This window comes from Mastigoproctus giganteus, chromosome 11, assembly GCF_048544385.1.
Source record: "Mastigoproctus giganteus isolate SK-2022 chromosome 11, ASM4854438v1, whole genome shotgun sequence".
Classification (NCBI taxonomy): Eukaryota; Metazoa; Arthropoda; class Arachnida; order Uropygi; family Thelyphonidae; genus Mastigoproctus; species Mastigoproctus giganteus.
The window spans coordinates 170934882-170952124 of NC_143585.1; the positions used below are offsets into that span (position 1 = coordinate 170934882).

At 36.9% G+C, this 17243-nt stretch overlaps 1 protein-coding gene across 1 annotated transcript in view; it reads right to left on the reverse strand.

Moving 5' to 3' along the window:
* The window catches only part of LOC150078573 (protocadherin-like wing polarity protein stan), a 570595-nt gene that overhangs the window by 179897 nt on the left and 373455 nt on the right, over nt 1–17243 (reverse strand). The window contains exons 21-22 of the mRNA XM_090384617.1: nt 16548–16734; nt 737–973 (exon numbers count right to left, since the gene is read on the reverse strand). Of these exons, the coding sequence (XP_090240743.1) occupies nt 737–973; nt 16548–16734 (424 nt within the window). The remainder of the gene's footprint in view (nt 1–736; nt 974–16547; nt 16735–17243) is intronic.

Sequence of the window (17243 nt, forward strand, 5' to 3'; positions counted from 1 at the left end):
AAACTAATAGATTAACAGTAGTCACAGGCAGAGTTGGAAAAGTCTGGCACTGCTTATATTGGAATGAGTAGCAGCACAGTAAGCAAGTTACTGGGATTTCAAGAATTGCTGTTTGTTTGTTATTTAGTTTTTAGGAGCATTAGCAACTAAGGCCATATTGCTCTGGGATATGCGGTGGTCATTCCCTGACCTTTCCGCATCCTCCGTATTTGGTGGTGACGGGCTCGAACCCCGGTCTAATCAAGAAGTGTGTGCTACGCACTGCTGCTCCTTCCCACCTGGCTACGGAGGCGCCAATCAAGAATTGCAGAGAGTCATAAAACAAGTAAATACATGGGCTGTGTTAGAGTGATTAACAGTAAGAAGAGATGCATGTACACCAATGCTAGGAGTATAGTAAATAAAGTTATGAATAACATAAAATCTAAATTCATTTATAATTCAAAGTAAAATCTTACGAAATTTTGCAAAAATCTAAGGGGGAGTCAAGTTGGGACCTTTATTGAAATCACATTAAATCAGCAAGATATACAAACTCATGATAAGCTACATATATATTGTCTGCATAATTATATAAAAATGAAGACAATACCGAGGTAGCTGAAATATGGTATTCCATGTTTACTACTCATAAAATTAAATTTATTAATTTTTCTCAATCCAGAAAATATTACTATTAGATAAATTATATCTAAAATTCTTTCAAAATTAAATAAAAAAATTTCAAGGTCTATACCTTTAAGGTCTAATATTTTCAGAGGAATTATGGCTTTAGTAACTTCATCAATGAATTCTTTACGTATTGGGTAATTGTTGTACTTAGGTATGATGACTGCAGGATGTTTCTCAGGAAGAAGGCTGAAATCCAGAAAAGGTGAGGGCTTCAACCGTTTACTAATCTGTTCAGATGATCTTCTGAGATGCGATGCTGGTGTCCACAGCTCTATATTGGATATGGTATCTAGACCAACTACTGCAATAAAAATAATTTAAAATTCAATATAACACTAGAATTTACAGCTATATAGCTAAAACTAGCACTGCTGATCATATCGAGCCCATGCCCATCAAATACAGAGGATGCGGAAAGGTCAGGGAATGACCACCGCATATCCCCAGAGCAATATGGCCTTAGTTGCTAATGCGCCTAAAAAAAAAAAACCAAAACAAGAAAACAAAGCTGATTGGAAAATAAATGAACAAGCTCTGGAAAACCTTTATTTATAAAAAATCAAAAACAACCCACTTTTTCACACTGGATAAAATTATAATGTAACTTCAAAAAAATAAGAAAGAAAGAAAGATAAATATTGAATATAGCAAAATTCCAGCTATCCAAAAAAAATTTTGAAGTTTTTTTTTCTGTCTGCCTTTATTTTTTCCTAACTTCACTCAAATAAATTGAAAGTTATTTAATTGGAAGAACCAAAGCTATCATATTAATATAACAAAAGCATGATTCCACTCATAAAAAACATTATGACAATAGCAAAGAAGGGTAAATTTCATCCCTGTCACTTTTCTGTAACACCGACTATACTGATATGATGCACGAAGATTACACTGCAAAAAAAACAAAAAAACAAATACAAATTCAATATTTCATAAATTGTTGCAAATAAAAAAAAATTATGTGACAGCCAATTTGTAGGCATTTTATTTATCAATTTTTTTCTAGAAAATTTTTGCACACATCATATTAGTGTTGTTGGTGCTATTAAAAATCTAGTCAGTCTGCTTGGTTTTTTCATAGAAGCAACAAACTTCATAATTTTTGATTTCTATATATATGCTTTCTTTTACTTTTAACTGTTTATGTAAATTAAATTGTATAGACAATTTAACTTACATAAGCAGAGATTTTAGCTGTGTGATTTAATGAACTCTGTAATAAAGTCATTGTATATTCTAACAGTAATGCACAAAGGTGATTTGCTTATAGATGATTTGCACATTTAGTGGTCAAATCGAAAGAAGAATAAAATGAGAACCAACTTACATGTTTGATGAAAATACCAAATCTTTCAGTAAATAAAAAAATAATAAATAATGTGTAAATAACAAATGAAAATAATTATTAGTAGTAGTATTGACAAATGATGGAAGCCAGCTTACACAGAACAGCAAAAAAAAAAAAAAAAAAACTTTTCCCATTTCACTTGTCCATCCCATTTAATGTTTCATCTAATTCTTCTTGAATTTCTAAAAACTACCCACCTCTACAACCAAAATATGAGTTTGTTCCAACAGTCAATCACACACTGCTGAAGGCAAAATTTCTACACATCCAATCAGATCTCCTTGCAAGTGCCTTGCAAGCCAGATGCTGTAATTTACAAAACTGTAGCCTTCCTAGTAAGAGGATCCTTTTCTACTCGAACCAATATTGTTGAAATTCTCTGCACCCATTGCAACAGACCCCCATCTTTCCTAAAATGAGGCTTCCAGACCTGTATGCAGTACTCAAGGTGTGGCCTAAGCATTGCTTTATACAAGGATTGTCTCTGCTGGCAAAATTTCTGTTCATCATTGAGAAAACCCCATGAGCTATCCATATCTAACCAAACAATTAATACCAGAAAGAAAGTTGGCAGGGTTGCGAATCACAGCTATTACATTAATCTGAGATTACTGCTCCCCATATGAAGTACCTTGCCTTGCAACTGTCAACATTAAACTTCAGTTGTCATTTCTCAGCCAATCTGTTTAGATCTTGTTACAGTAGCATAACTTTATTACTGTGATACACTACCCTACTAATCTTCATATAATCTGCAAACTTCGATTTGCTTTCATCAATATCAATTAATAAATATAGAAAATAACAATGAGCCCAGTAGAGAAACCTGGGGACTCCAGTAATAACATTAGTCCAGGAAGAGCAATGTCCGTTAATAACCACTCTCTGTTCCATATGCAGTATCTACCTTACATTTATTATTATTAACAGTGGCACATGATGCAAGAAAGCAAGCTTATATAGCACAAAAAACAAACCATTCCACATCAATTGTGCATCCATCCGATAATATGTCTAGTCCTTGAATTTATTCAAACTACCCACTTCCACAACAACAGATGGAAGTTTGTTCCAACAATAGATCACTGGCTGGCTGAAGTCAAACATCTATTTGCAACTATTCTTCCTTAATTTGAATTTATATGTAATATCTACCTTACATTTATTATTATTATGTAAGTAGTCTGAGCAAGAGGAAGAATACAATCAGCACTGAGTTTGCTCAATCTATTTAAACTCTTAAACAACTCAATCAGATCACCTTTCAGGTACCTAGTCACCAGATGCTGAAATTTGCAGAACTAAAGCTTTTCTTGGTAAGACCATCCATTTGTTCCCTTCAATAATCTTACTGCCTGTCTTTGCACCCATTCCAGCAGCTTTACACCCTCCCAAAAATGAGGTCTTCAGACTATACTGATATGACTAGATGTAGCCTAACGATTGTCTTGTACAATGGGATAATTATTTGTACATCCCTGCTAGCAAAGTTCATGTATATTATTGACAAAACTGCATGAACTGTCCTGGCAGCCTGTCTGCATTTCTCATATCAGAGAACTTGATATCAGACTGCACAATTACTTCTAGGCCTTTTTCATTTTCCACTACCCCGAGTTTAGTACTAATATGCAGTTTAGTGCATATTGGGCATTACAGCTCTGGTTCATACTATCTAGTACTAAGTAAGTTAATTAGGGATTAACGTACTTAGTACTATTACTCATATGCAGTACCTTGCATTTGTCAATATTAAACTGCCATTTCTCAGCTCATCTGCTTTGTTTGTTGTTTGTTATTTGGTTTTTAGGAGCATTAGCAACTAAGGCCATATTGCTCCGGTATATGCAGTGGTCATTCTCTGACCTTTCCGCATCCTCCATATTTGGTGGTGATGGGCTCGAACCCCGGTCTAATCAAGAAGTGTGTGCTACACACTGCTGCCCCTTCCCACCTGGCTACGGAGATGCCTCAGCTCATCTGCCTAATTTTTCTTGATTTGATTGCAGTAGCATACCCTAATTACCCACCTCTACAGTACAAGATTCAATATCCACACTGCCAATTTTCTACACATCCAATCAGATCTCCTTGCAAGCCAGATGCTGTAATTTACAAAACTGTAAATTACAGCCTTTGTGTCATCTCCAAACCTAGACATTAAGACTAAAATACCTTCATCAATATCTTTAATAAATACAGAAAATAACAAAGGTCCAACTCCGACTCTGAGGGGGAGGGACTCCACTAATAACATTAGTCAAGTGAAGAGCAGAAGAGCAGTGATCATTGATAACCATTCTCTGTCTTCTTCCACTCAATCATCATATTATCTAAAGACTTCTTGAGTCGCATTCATTAGATTATTTTTTAAATTTAGCTAGTGATTTTATAAGTTATGACTCACTACTCGTACCGCTATTGTATCATTGTTTTGGCAGGAAGTTGTAGCATGTAACCAGCAGCGCAGAAGAATAATAGAGTTTTAATTGTAATAAATAAGTAGTTTGAAGGTTTTAATCACTTTTTGGGCATATATCTTTTGTATTTAGCTAAGGATATAACGAATTTAACATTGCAATCGTTACATATAACATAACTTGATAGTATATCTCGAACATGATGGCATAAGGTATAACAAAAAACTAGGTAGCGTAATACATATCACTGAGCGCAGAAGAATAATAGAGTTTTAATTGTAATAAATAAGTAGTTTGAAGGTTTTAATCACTTTTTGGGCATATATCTTTTGTATTTAGCTAAGGATATAACGAATTTAACATTGCAATCGTTACATATAACATAACTTGATAGTATATCTCGAACATGATGGCATAAGGTATAACAAAAAACTAGGTAGCGTAATACATATCACTGAATTAGCTTATTACAGTATAGTATAGTCAATTAATCAATTAAATTTATTAACCTTATTAATTTTCATTGTTAATTAATTAAATCACATTTAAACAGAAATCATGCCTCAGATTAGAGCAGCAAAGCAACAAGTACAAAGTAGCCGGAGTACTGTGCATCGGGGTAGAACTGAAGTGGGCGATTCTCCAATGCATCAGAGTCTAAAAAAAAAAATGTGAGTCTTGTGAAATGTTTGCGGACCTTTCTGTAACAGGACATGATCCAATCACAGTAGATGTCTTGGTGCTGAGTGTCAAGAAATTAAGCACCAATTCAGCATTTTGATGGCCATATATGAGAGTTTGAAGAGTAGGGTAGATGCCCCCAAAGGAATTAAAATGGAGGACCCACCAACTCTTGTGCATGAGGCAGCACAGCAGCAATCTTCAGGGCAGAGTGCACTGGTCACACAGGAGTTTTCTGGAACAGGACATGATCCAACCACAGTAGATGTCTTGGTGCTGAGTGTCAAGAAATTAAGCACCAATTCAGCATTTTGATGGCCATATATGAGAGTTTGAAGAGTAGGGTAGATGCCCCCAAAGGAATTAAAATGGAGGACCCACCAACTCTTGTGCATGAGGCAGCACAGCAGCAATCTTCAGGGCAGAGTGCACTGGTCACACAGGAGTTAGTTATTGTCGATTACTCAATTGTCAGGGAGACAGGAAATATATTGTGCAAAATAGGATAGCTGGAAAAGGACCAGGGTATGACACTGGAGAGCAGATATCATTTTCAAAGAGCATAAAAGTGATATTGTTGTACATGTCGGCACTTATTAGCATTAGTAGAGGCATATGATGCAAGAAAGCAAGCTTATAGAGCATCAGCCAAAAAAAAAAACCCTTCCCATTTCACCCATCCGGTCACTCCAAATGTTTGTCTAGTTCAGCCTTATAATTTATTTAAGCTATCATCTTCCACAACACAAGATGGAAGTCTGTTCCAGAAATCAACTACTGCTGGCTAAAGACAAACTTCTGCACATCTATTCTATAACTGTCTTTCCTTAATTTGATTCTATGCCCCCTCAGGTTCTTAATTTGAGCAAGCGGAAGTAGCACATCAGCATTCAGCCTGCTCAAACCATTCAAGGCCTTATACACTCCATCAGATCATATTGCAGGTGCCTAGTCTCCAGATGCTGAAACTTTCAGTACTTAAGCCTCTCTTGGTAAGAGCACTCCTTTGTTCCTCTCACCAATCTTGTTGCCCTTCTCTGTACTCAATCTAGCAACTCTACATCCTTCCTGAAATGAGGCATCCAGACTTGTATGCAGTACGCAAGGTAAGGCTTTACCATTGTCTTATACAAAGGGATAATCACCTCCGTGTCTCATAGCAAAATTCTTATATCATTGAAAAAACTCCATGACCTGCTCTGGCAGCCAATCTGCACTGATCAGAGAACTTCATATCTGACTGCACAATTACCCCATGTCTTTTTCATTTTCCACTTCCCTGAGTGCAGTACTATACAGTTGGTATGTTTTGCTTGGGATACTACTACCCATATGCAGTACTTTGCATTTGTCAATGTGAAACTTCAGTTCCAACATCTCAGCCCATCTGCCTAACTTTTCTAGATCCTGTTGCAGTAGCATACTGTCTTTACTGTCATTAACAGCCCTGCGAACCTTTGTATCATCTGTAAACTTGGACATTAAGCCTGATATACCTTCATCAATGTCATTGATAAATACATAAAACAACAATGGGACTAGCAACGAACCCTGCGGGACTCCACTAATAACATTAGTCCACGTAGAGCACTATCCATTTATTACCACACTCTGTCATCTCCCACTTGACCATCCCTTTCTCCATTGCAGCAACTTGCCTATAATGTCACACTGCTTCAATTTGTACAGCAGTTTTCCATGAGCAACAGTATCAAAAGCTTTCCTGAAATCCAAGTATATGATATCAAAATTATTTTTTTCATCCAGTTCCTTTGAGACAACATCATAGTATCCAATCAAATTGGCCAGACAAAACTTCCACTTAACAAACCCATCTGGTGTTTGAATTATTACTGCAGTCTTGTCTAGGTGATCCTAAATCACTTCTTTAACTAGTGTCTCCATTATTTTCCCCGGAACAGAAGTTAAACTAAAAAGGTAAAGATAAAGTAACTTGTCTGTAATTACTTGTATCACAGTTAGATATCTCCCTTTGTTAATTGGCGATACATTAGCATATCTCCAGGCAGTGGGGACTTCCACTGAGTCCAAGGATGCTCTCATAAGGATTTGCTTACTTCCTTTCCTGCCTCCTTTAATACAACTGGATAGATCCCATCCACTCCAGTGCCTTTCTTATGTTTAACCTCAACCATTTCTCCTCCACTTTGCTCTCAGTTATTACAGTTTGATAAACTTCTAGCATTTTCCTCCCTTAATAACTCATGTGTGAATGTAGGTGCAAAATACTCATTCAGTTTGTCAACTATTTGAGCAGGATCATTATCAGTCAAACCACCAACCAAGTGGACCAATCTGATTCACCCATTCCTTCTAGAGCTTACATAAGTGAAAAAGTCTGTGTTGTTTTTCTTTGCATCCTTTGCCAAGGATTTCTTGTAATCAGCCTTTGCCTCCTAACCTCCTTTGTGACTTGATTACAGAATTGCTTATATCTGTCATAGATTACAGACTTGCTTATATCTGCAATTTTCTTCTCTGTCACAAGCCTCATTAATTCATCTGACATCCATTTAGGTCTAAACCTTGAACAGTATTTCTTAGTTGGTATGAAAAGCCTTGTAGCTTCCTGGAAGGGAATTCATTTAGAATTCGCTGTTTTTAACATCATCAGTTGATCCCACTGTATAGAATTTAGAAACCATCTGAGACCATTTAGAAATCATCTTTATGAAAACAAAAACCCTTCCCTTGATGGTAGTTACATCTTTAAGTTAACCCCACATCAATACACTGTGATCACTTTCACCTAGTGGTTCCTTTATCTGCAAATTCTTAATACATGAATAATCACTGCTGATAATCGTATCCAGAGTATTATTCCCTCTGGTTGCCCCTCAAACATGTTGCTCTAGAAAACAGTCCTTCAATAAATCCACAAAAGTCTTGCCAGAGTGCGAGTGACCCACAAGTTCCAGTCAATATCTGGAAATTTAAAATCCCTGATTACAAGACATTCTGATTTACTGGCCTACTCTATATCTCTGCACAATTGTTCATTGTACTCATCAGAGTCATTAGGTCTATAACACACTCCTACTCTCATTTTCCCTTTCCCAGTTTTTATGTCACACTGAACTGACTCAACATTGCATTGTCCACACATGTCAACTGGATGCACTTCCTTAGATTTAAAGTGTCTCTTAACTAACTATAATGACATTAAGAATAGGAGATCAACGGATTTACTTACCAAGTACAGGCCAGTATTGAAAAAAAGTTGCGAGTTAGGGTTAAATTTGAAAATGTCTGCAATTCTGCCCAGACACAATAAGAGGGAGTACATGATGAGAGCCTTGTCAATCAATTTGGCTCTGGAGAGATTGTGCAAGGCTCATGTGGTAGAATTTTTGTTAGGGTGGTCTCTGCTTGTTAACAGTGATCCCATCCCTGTTTCTACAGGGATGGGATCACTTAAATACTAAGGGTGCAAGAATATTTGCTGATGCTATAAAGGCAATGTTAGGTGGGTCAGAAAACTGAGAGCTTGGGGGATTCACAGACTAATGGATTAACAGTAGCTGCAGATAGAGGTGAAAGTGATTCTTGCACTGTTTCTATTGGAATGAGCAGCAGCCTGGAAAATGAGGTGTTAGGGATTTCAAGAACTGCTGGGCATCATCATAGAACAAATAAATAAATGGGCTGTGTTAGAGTAACTAAGAATAAGAACAGAAGCATGTATACTTGCATGTACGGCAATACTAGGAGTAGAGTAAATAAATTTGATGAATTTGAGGTGTTGGTCAAGACATGAAAGCCGTGGTGCCACACAGATATAAGGATTGTAGAATAGGTATTTGGAGAGTACAGTACATTGTGTACACGGAGGATGGAGTCATATTGTTAGTTAAGAAACACAAAATCTAAGGAGGTGCATTCAGTTGAGATGGGTGGACAGTTCAGTGTTGAGTCAGTTTGGTGTGACATAAGCAATGGGAAAGCAACGTTGAGAGTAGGAGTGCATTATAGGCCTAATGACCCTGATGAGTACAACAACAATTGTACAGAGAAATATAGAGTGGTCCAGTAAATCAGATTGCCTTATAATGGGGTATTTTAACTTGCCACTTCACTGGAACTTGTGTGTTGGTCACTTGCACACTAGCAAGACTTTTGTTGATTTATTGGATGATTGTTTTCTATAGAAGCATGTTGGAGAATCAACCTATGGGAATAATACTCTTGATCTGATTATCAGCAGTGATTAAGATATGCATTAAGAATCTGCAGATCAAGGAACCATTATGTGGCAGTGATCACAATGTACTGATGTGGGAGTTACTCAAAGATGTCACTACCATCAAGGGTAAAGGGAAGAGATTTTGCTTTCGAAAAAGTGACTATAGTGGTCTCAGACAGTTTTTAAATTCTATACAATGGGACCAACTGATGATGTTACCAACAGCAAATTCTAAATGGAAAGCATTCAAGGAATTAATCTTGAGCTACTAGGCTTTTCATACCAACTAAGAAATACTGTTCAAGGTTTAGTCTTAAACGGATGTCAGAAGAACTAATAAGACTAGTGGCAGAGAAGAAAAATGCATGGGACAAAAATCAGGAGATAGATGCCTGTCATAGATATAAGCTAGTCTGCAATCAAATCTCAAAGGAGATTAGGCAAGTGAAGGCAGTTTTATGAGAAATATTTGGCAAAGGATGCAAAGATCAACAGCAAACACTTCTTTACTTTTGTAAACTCTATAAGGAAGAGGATGAATCAGATTGGTCTGATTTGTTATGATTCTGCTCAAGTAGCTGACATAACGAATGAATACTTTGCATCTAAATTCACACATGAGGGATTCTTAGTGAAGTGGAGGCCAGAAGCTTTACAAACTCCAACAGAATGTTAAATGATTTTGTAATAACTGAGAGCAAATGGAGGAGAAATTCTTGAAGTTGAACAGAAGTTGAATTTGAAGTTTAGGGGTAGAATTTTTTTCAGCCTGGTCTGTACTTGTTAACAGGAGAGACTGCTTCTACAGGGATGGGATACACTTAAATAGAAAGGGTGCAAGAATGTTTGCTGATGCTATCGAGGCAGTGTTAGGTGGGTCGGAAAACTGCTAGATTGGGGAGGATACAAGGACTAATAGATTAACAGTAGCCACTGGCAGAGGTGAAAGTGATTCTTGCACTGCTTCTATTGGAATGAGCCGCAGCCTGGAAAATAAGATGCAGGATATTTCAGAGACTGCTAGGAATCATTGGGGTACAAGTAAACACATGGGTTGCGTTAGGATAGCTAAGAAAAAGAACAGGTGCATCTATACTTGCGTGTACACCAATGCTAGAAGTTTAGTAAATAAATTTGATGAATTTGAGGTATTGCTCAAAACATCAAAGGCAGATATTGTGAGGATTTCAGAGACGTGTTGTCACACAGATATAAGGAATGCAAAACTGAAATTTGGGGAGTACAATGTCTACAGAAGGGATAGACAGGATTGGAAGGGAGGAGGGGTTATGCTATTAGTTAAGAAATACATAAAATCCAAGGAAGTGAAGCCAGTTGACATTGCTGGACAGTGCAGTGTCGAGTCAGTTTGGTGTGACATAAGCATTGGGAGATCAAAATTGAGAGTAGGAGTGTGCTATAGGCCTAATGACTCTGATGAGTACAATAAGAAGTTCTACAGGGAAATAGAGTGGGCCAGTAAATCAGAGAGTCTTATAATGGGGGATTTTAATTTCCCAGATATTGAATGGAATTTGGGGGCTGGTCACTCACACACTAGCAAAGCTTTTGTGTATTTACTGGATGATTGTTTTCTACATCAGCATGTTCGGGAGGCAACTAGAGGGAGTAATACTCTTGATTTGATTATCAGTAGTGATTCTTCATGCATTAAGAATCTGCATGTAAATGAACCACTAGGTGGTAGTGATCACAGTGTGCTGAAGTGGGATTTACTCAAAGAGGTAACTACCATTAGGGGTAAAGGGAAGGGTTATTGCTTTCGTAAAGGCGACTACGATGGACTGAGACAGTATTTAAATTCTATACAGTGGGACCAACTGATGATGTTACCAACAGCAAATTCAAAATGAGAAGCATTCAAAGAACTTATCTTGGAAGCTACTAGGCTTTACATACCAACTAAGAAATATTGTTCAAGCTTTAGGCCTAAGTGGATGTCAGATGAACTAATGAGACATATGGCAGAGAAGAAAAATGCATGGGATACTTACAAATTAACATATGACACAGAAGCCTATGATAGATACAAGTTGATCTGTAACCAAGTTACAAAGGAGGTTAGGCAGGCAAAGGTAGACTATGAGAAATCTTTGGCAAGGGATGCAAAGAAAAACAGCAAAGAGTTCTTTACTTATGTAAACTCTAGAAGGAAGGGGATGAATCAGATTGGTCCACTTGATATCGATGGGTCAACTGTTGATAATCCTGCTCAGGTAGCTAACAAACTAAATGAATATTTTGCATCGACATTCACACATAAAGAGTTATTCAGCGAGGGGAATGCCAGAGGTGTATTCAACTCTGGCAGTAAGCTAGAGAATCTTGTAATAACTGAGAGTAAAGTGGAGGAGAAATAGTTGAAGATGAATACAAGAAAGGCACCTGGGATGGATGGGATCTATCCAGTTATATTAAAGGAGGCAGCAAAGGAAGTAAGCAAACCCTTAGCCATAATTATGAGAGCTTCCTTGGACTCAGGGGAAGTACCCATGGACTGGAGATGTGTAAATGTGACCCCAATTCTCAAAGGAGGATCAAAAGGCGACACAAGTGATTATAGACCTGTTAGTTTAACTTCTGTTCCTGGAAAGCTAATGGAGGCACTAGTTAAAGCAGCACAGCAGGATCATCTAGGCAAAACTTCAGTTATAGCTCAGACACAGCATGGTTATGTTAAGGGGAAGTCTTGCCTGACCAATTTGATTGGATACTATGATGCAGTCACAAAAGAACTGGATGCAGGGAATAACTTTGATATTATATATTTGAATCTTAGAAAGGCTTTTGATACTGTTGCATATGCAAGACTGCTGCACAAATTGGAGCAGTGTGGCATTGGAGACAAATTGCTGCTATGGATAAAGGGGTGGTTGAGGGGGAGAAGACAGAGAGTGGTAATCAATGGACACTGCTCATCGTGGACTAATGTTATTAGTGGAGTCCCTCAGGGTTCAGTATTGGGACCATTATTGTTTTCTGTATTTATAAATGATATTGATGATGGTATATCAAGCTTAATGTCCAAGTTTGCAGACAATACGAAGGTTGGCAGGGTTGTCAAGGACACTACTGACACTATGCTACTGCAACAGGATCTGGAAAGGTTGAGTGGTGGCAAATGAAGTTTAACATTGACAAATGTAAAGTACTACATATGGGAAACAGCAACCCCAGAGCAACGTATCAACTCTGTGTGGTACTACACTGACAGTGGTAGAGAATGAAAGGGACCTGGGGGTGGTTGTGCAGGCAGATATGAAGTTTTCTGAGCAGTGCAGATGGGCTGCAAGAGTAGCTCATGGTGTATTGTCGATGATATACAGGAATTTTTCTAGCAGGGATAAGGAGGTGATTATTCCCTTGTATAAGGCAATGGTCAGGCCACATCTAGAGTACTGTATACAGGTGTGGAGGCCTCATTTCAAGAAGGATGTAGGGATGCTGGAACGAGTACAGAGAAGGGCAACAAGATTCGTGAATGGAACAAAGGGGTGCTCTTATGAAGAAAGGCTTAAGTTTTGCAAATTACAGTGTCTGGAGACTAGGCACCAGCGAGGTGATCTGATAGAGGTGTATAAAGCCTTGTATGGTTTGAGCATGCTCAATGCTGATGGGATTCCTGCTCTTGCTCAGAATAATCACCTGAGGGGGCATAAATTCAAATTGAGAAAAGACAGATGTAGGATAGACGTGAGCAAATTTGCCTTTAGCCAGCGGGTGGTTGGTTGGTGGAATAGACTTCCATCCCTTGTCGTGGAAGTTGATAGCTTAAATAAGTTTAAGGCTCAGCTGGACAGGTATTTCGAACGACCAGAGGGGTGAAGTGGAAGTGGTTATTTTTTATTTATTTATTTTTTTTTGGCTGATGCTGCATAAGCTTGCTTTCTTGCATCAAATGCCTCTACTAATGCTAATGCTAATGCAATGAAATGTGCTAAATGTGCGTTAATTGTCTTTAGCCAGCGGGTGGTTGATTGCTGGAACAAATATCCATCTGTCGTTGTGGAAGTTGACAGCTTAAATAAATTAAAGGCTGAATTAGACAAACCTTTGGAGTAAATGGATGGGTGAAATGGGAAGAGTTTTTTTTTTTTTTTTTGGCTGATGCTATATAAGGTTTCTTTCCTGCACCATATGCCTCTACTAAAGTTAGTGCTATAACAATAACTTGCCTTTAATGCCACACTGCTCCAGTTTGTATAGCAGTCTTTTTTCTTCAACTGTAGCAAAAATTTTCTGAAATCTAAGTACTATGATATTAAAATTATTATTTGCATGCAATTTGTTTGCTACTGTGTCATAGTATCCAATGAGATTGATCAAACAAGATTCAACCTTGACAGATCAATGCTGTGACTGTAGTTCAACTTCCTTCCTGTCTAGATATACTAGATGGACTAGCGTTACTTTTTTTGTAACCAGTAACTCCATTATTTACCCTTAAACAGAAGTTAAGCTAACAGATCTGTAATAATCATGTCACCGTCTTATTCCCCTTTCTGAATTGGGGATATATTTGCACATCTGCAGTCCACAGGGATCTCACCTGGTTTGCTTACTTCTTTTGCTGTCTCCTTTAATAAAATTGAATAGATATCAACCAACCCAGTGAGTGTTTTTTTTTAAATTTAACTTCAATTATTTTTCCTCCACCTTTCCTCTCAGTTATCACAAAATCATCCAACTCCCTACCAGAATTTGGCTCACTGCTGGCATCCCCATCCCAAAAAATTTTTTCTCGTGTCATATGTAAATGTAGATGCAAATATACATTCAGTTTATCAGCAACCTGAGCATGATCATCGACTTTAATCCATTCATATCTAGCACAACAATGTGATTTAATACCCCTTCTTCCTACTGTTTATATAGTAAAGGAGTCTTTGCTGCTTTTCTTTACATTCTTTGTCACATGCTTCTTGTATTCTATCTTAGCTTGCCTAATCTCCTTTGTGACTTGATTGCAGACTAGTTTATATCTACAATAGGCATCTATATCACCTGATAATTTATATACATCTTGACATGCATTTAGGTCTCTGCCACAAATTGCTATACCTTTCTCTCAGTTTTTTTCAAGTTTCACTCTTGCCGTGACCACACCCCCAAAGGCAGAATTTGATGTATCGTGATATTGTCTAGATAGAAGATAGATCTACATGATCTTGTCTAGATAGAATAGTTTTTTATGGCAATAGAAATTTGAGAAGTTAAATAGGCTTCCTGTAGACAGAAGGCAACTGGAGAGGAGCAGTTAATTAAGTCTTGAATAGCTTCAGTGTTGCTACAAAATCTTCTGCTGTAAAATATGAGCCATTACTAGTATTCAGTAAAAGAAGCTGTATCTGACTGCATTTTTAATGTGGCTGGCTTATGGTGTTCAGGTTTCGGTTTGTCTTTTTTTTTATGAAGTAGTCCATATCTTCTTCCACATATATTTCTAGGATAGGGTCTTCCTGTCTGGATGAGTCAATTTTACCCATGGATGTGTCCTGAATACTCTTTTTTAAATTCAAACTTCAGTTATTTGATGCAGTAGCAATTATTGGAGGAAGAGGAGGAGATGTCACTGGTAATGTAATAGCAGTATTGCTTACCTGGTTCAGCTGCTTAGATATTGGACTGTTTCTGAGAGAGAACAGTCCGAGCCCAGTCGGAGATTGAAGTGTTTGAAGAGACTGTAACATCAGTTTGGGTGGCCACTGATTGATATTTTTGCACAATCCTGGTGTAGGTATGTTGTGTCATAGTGGGAGCAATTAATTTCCTTGCTTCTTGTAAGCTTACTTTATTTTTATAAATTGTAAAATCTTACATTTTACAATTTTTTTTCTCAGTTTTTCAGCTGTCACATGTCCTAGAGTAAGCAGGATGACTGCCTTTACATTTGGGGTTGGTCATTTCTGTTGCCAAACAATCACTTGAGTGTGATTGGAGGACCCACAGTTGGAACAAGCTGGGTTTCCTCTGCATGCCATTTGAGAGGCCATACGTTTTGCACTTATAGCATCTCAGGGGATCAGGAGTGTAGGATTGAATGGGCAAAGAAGATTACTCATTTTATTGATTAGGGTAGGTTTGAGGTAATAATGGTGACTTTTAATAGTCCTTTTTAATAGTGATTTCTTTCGACTGCAATTACATTTTGCTCTTGAGTCATTCTCCTCTTCTGTGACATTCAATAGATTGCAGATAGATATAACACCTTTTTATGTGTTTAAGGTTGCTTGGGGACTTTACTGGAATTCCAGAAAAATTTGTAAGTTTTAGAAGATGCTCTGAATGTCTGCATTTTATACTTTCTACTAGTAGGTCTCCTGATTGAAGTCTCTTGACTGTCTCAGGAGATCCAGCAAGACTTTCCAGGTGTTTCTGGATAAGGAAGGGAAACAGCCTACTCACAGATGTATAAAAATACATCTGTGAATGTATCCTGGGATTATTTTACTCACTGTAAATTGTGATCTGAATCATATTGCAAATGTATTAGTTCTAAATGGATGGAGATTATAATTTGTTACAAGAAAGCACACTGAAATTAAAAATACTCATCAGGGTTAATAAATAAATAAATTTTCTGTTTATACTCCCGAATGACCACATGGTCAGAGGAGTTCAGATAGAGCAAATAAAAAACATGGGCTTGAACCCCAGTCACTCAAGGCACATGTGCCTCACCTCACTTGGCTACAGATTTTTCAGTATTGCTTATCCACACTGTAAGTTTGGTTCACACTGGACTGTAAATACAAAAAATAATAGAAGTGGTACATGCAGATATCATTTCCTTATAAGGTGATATAAGCATGTATTCTATTTTCAGAAAGTAAGATAAAAATCAATGTGGAATTCTATGATTATAATTTTGAGAATTTTTTTATGAACTGATGCTATATACAAACTTTACTTCCATCATTTTGCAAGTAGTAAAAGTAACACTAACCAAAGAGTCCTACATTAATTATATCAACTGAATTAGTTACTAAAAATAACTAGTAATAGATGTTACTTAATTCTACAGAGAAAAAGAGAAGACAAATAATTTTCAACTAACTTTCAATTAGTAATGAAGTATATGCCAATAATCATCAAATATCAAAGAATACAGAAGTTATAAAAAAAAGGACATCTTTATGCTTCTCAGTGCAGAAACATAAAGAATATATCTATGATAGTTGAAATATATAAAAATACTCACCTACATTTTTTGAAACAACTTCAAATGGTCTTGTAAATGTATCCTTCTGATGATTAACAATTTTATTTATGTAATTCCCCATGTTAAGAAGTAGATGCTCAGGTCCTTTTCCAGTTCTTGAAGCAATACTTTCCCAATGTTCCTTATATTTGGGTTCCAAAACACTACTTGTAGTTTCAACCAAGTGCTGCAAATAATACATTTTTATAAGTTTACTATTACAATGATAATTACTCAAATGTGTAGTTTAACAATAAAAAAGTGCACTTTTCCATCTTAACAATATTTATTTAACTACTGTAATATACTTTTGATGGGCATTTATGAGAGTTTGAAAAATAAGGTGGATTCTCATATAGTTGGGGAAGGACGTTACATAGTGATTTTCAATAGAATTATACTTTTCATAATAACCACTCTTATACCACATGAATATTAAAATAGTTTATTCAGTTCATTACAAAATTCTTATTATTAAGTTGATGCTTTGGGAACCTGATAGGTACCAGTATGGTTCCTGAAACATCATTTAATGTTATTAACTGAATAAATCTTAATATTCACTATTCATATGGTATAAGAGCGGTCATTACCAAAAGTATAATTCTAAGGTTGACTCTCTCAAAGTAATTAAAATGGGGGCCCATCAGGCTCACAGCTGCCCACTTCAATGAATTGAGCAATGAATTTGTGTGG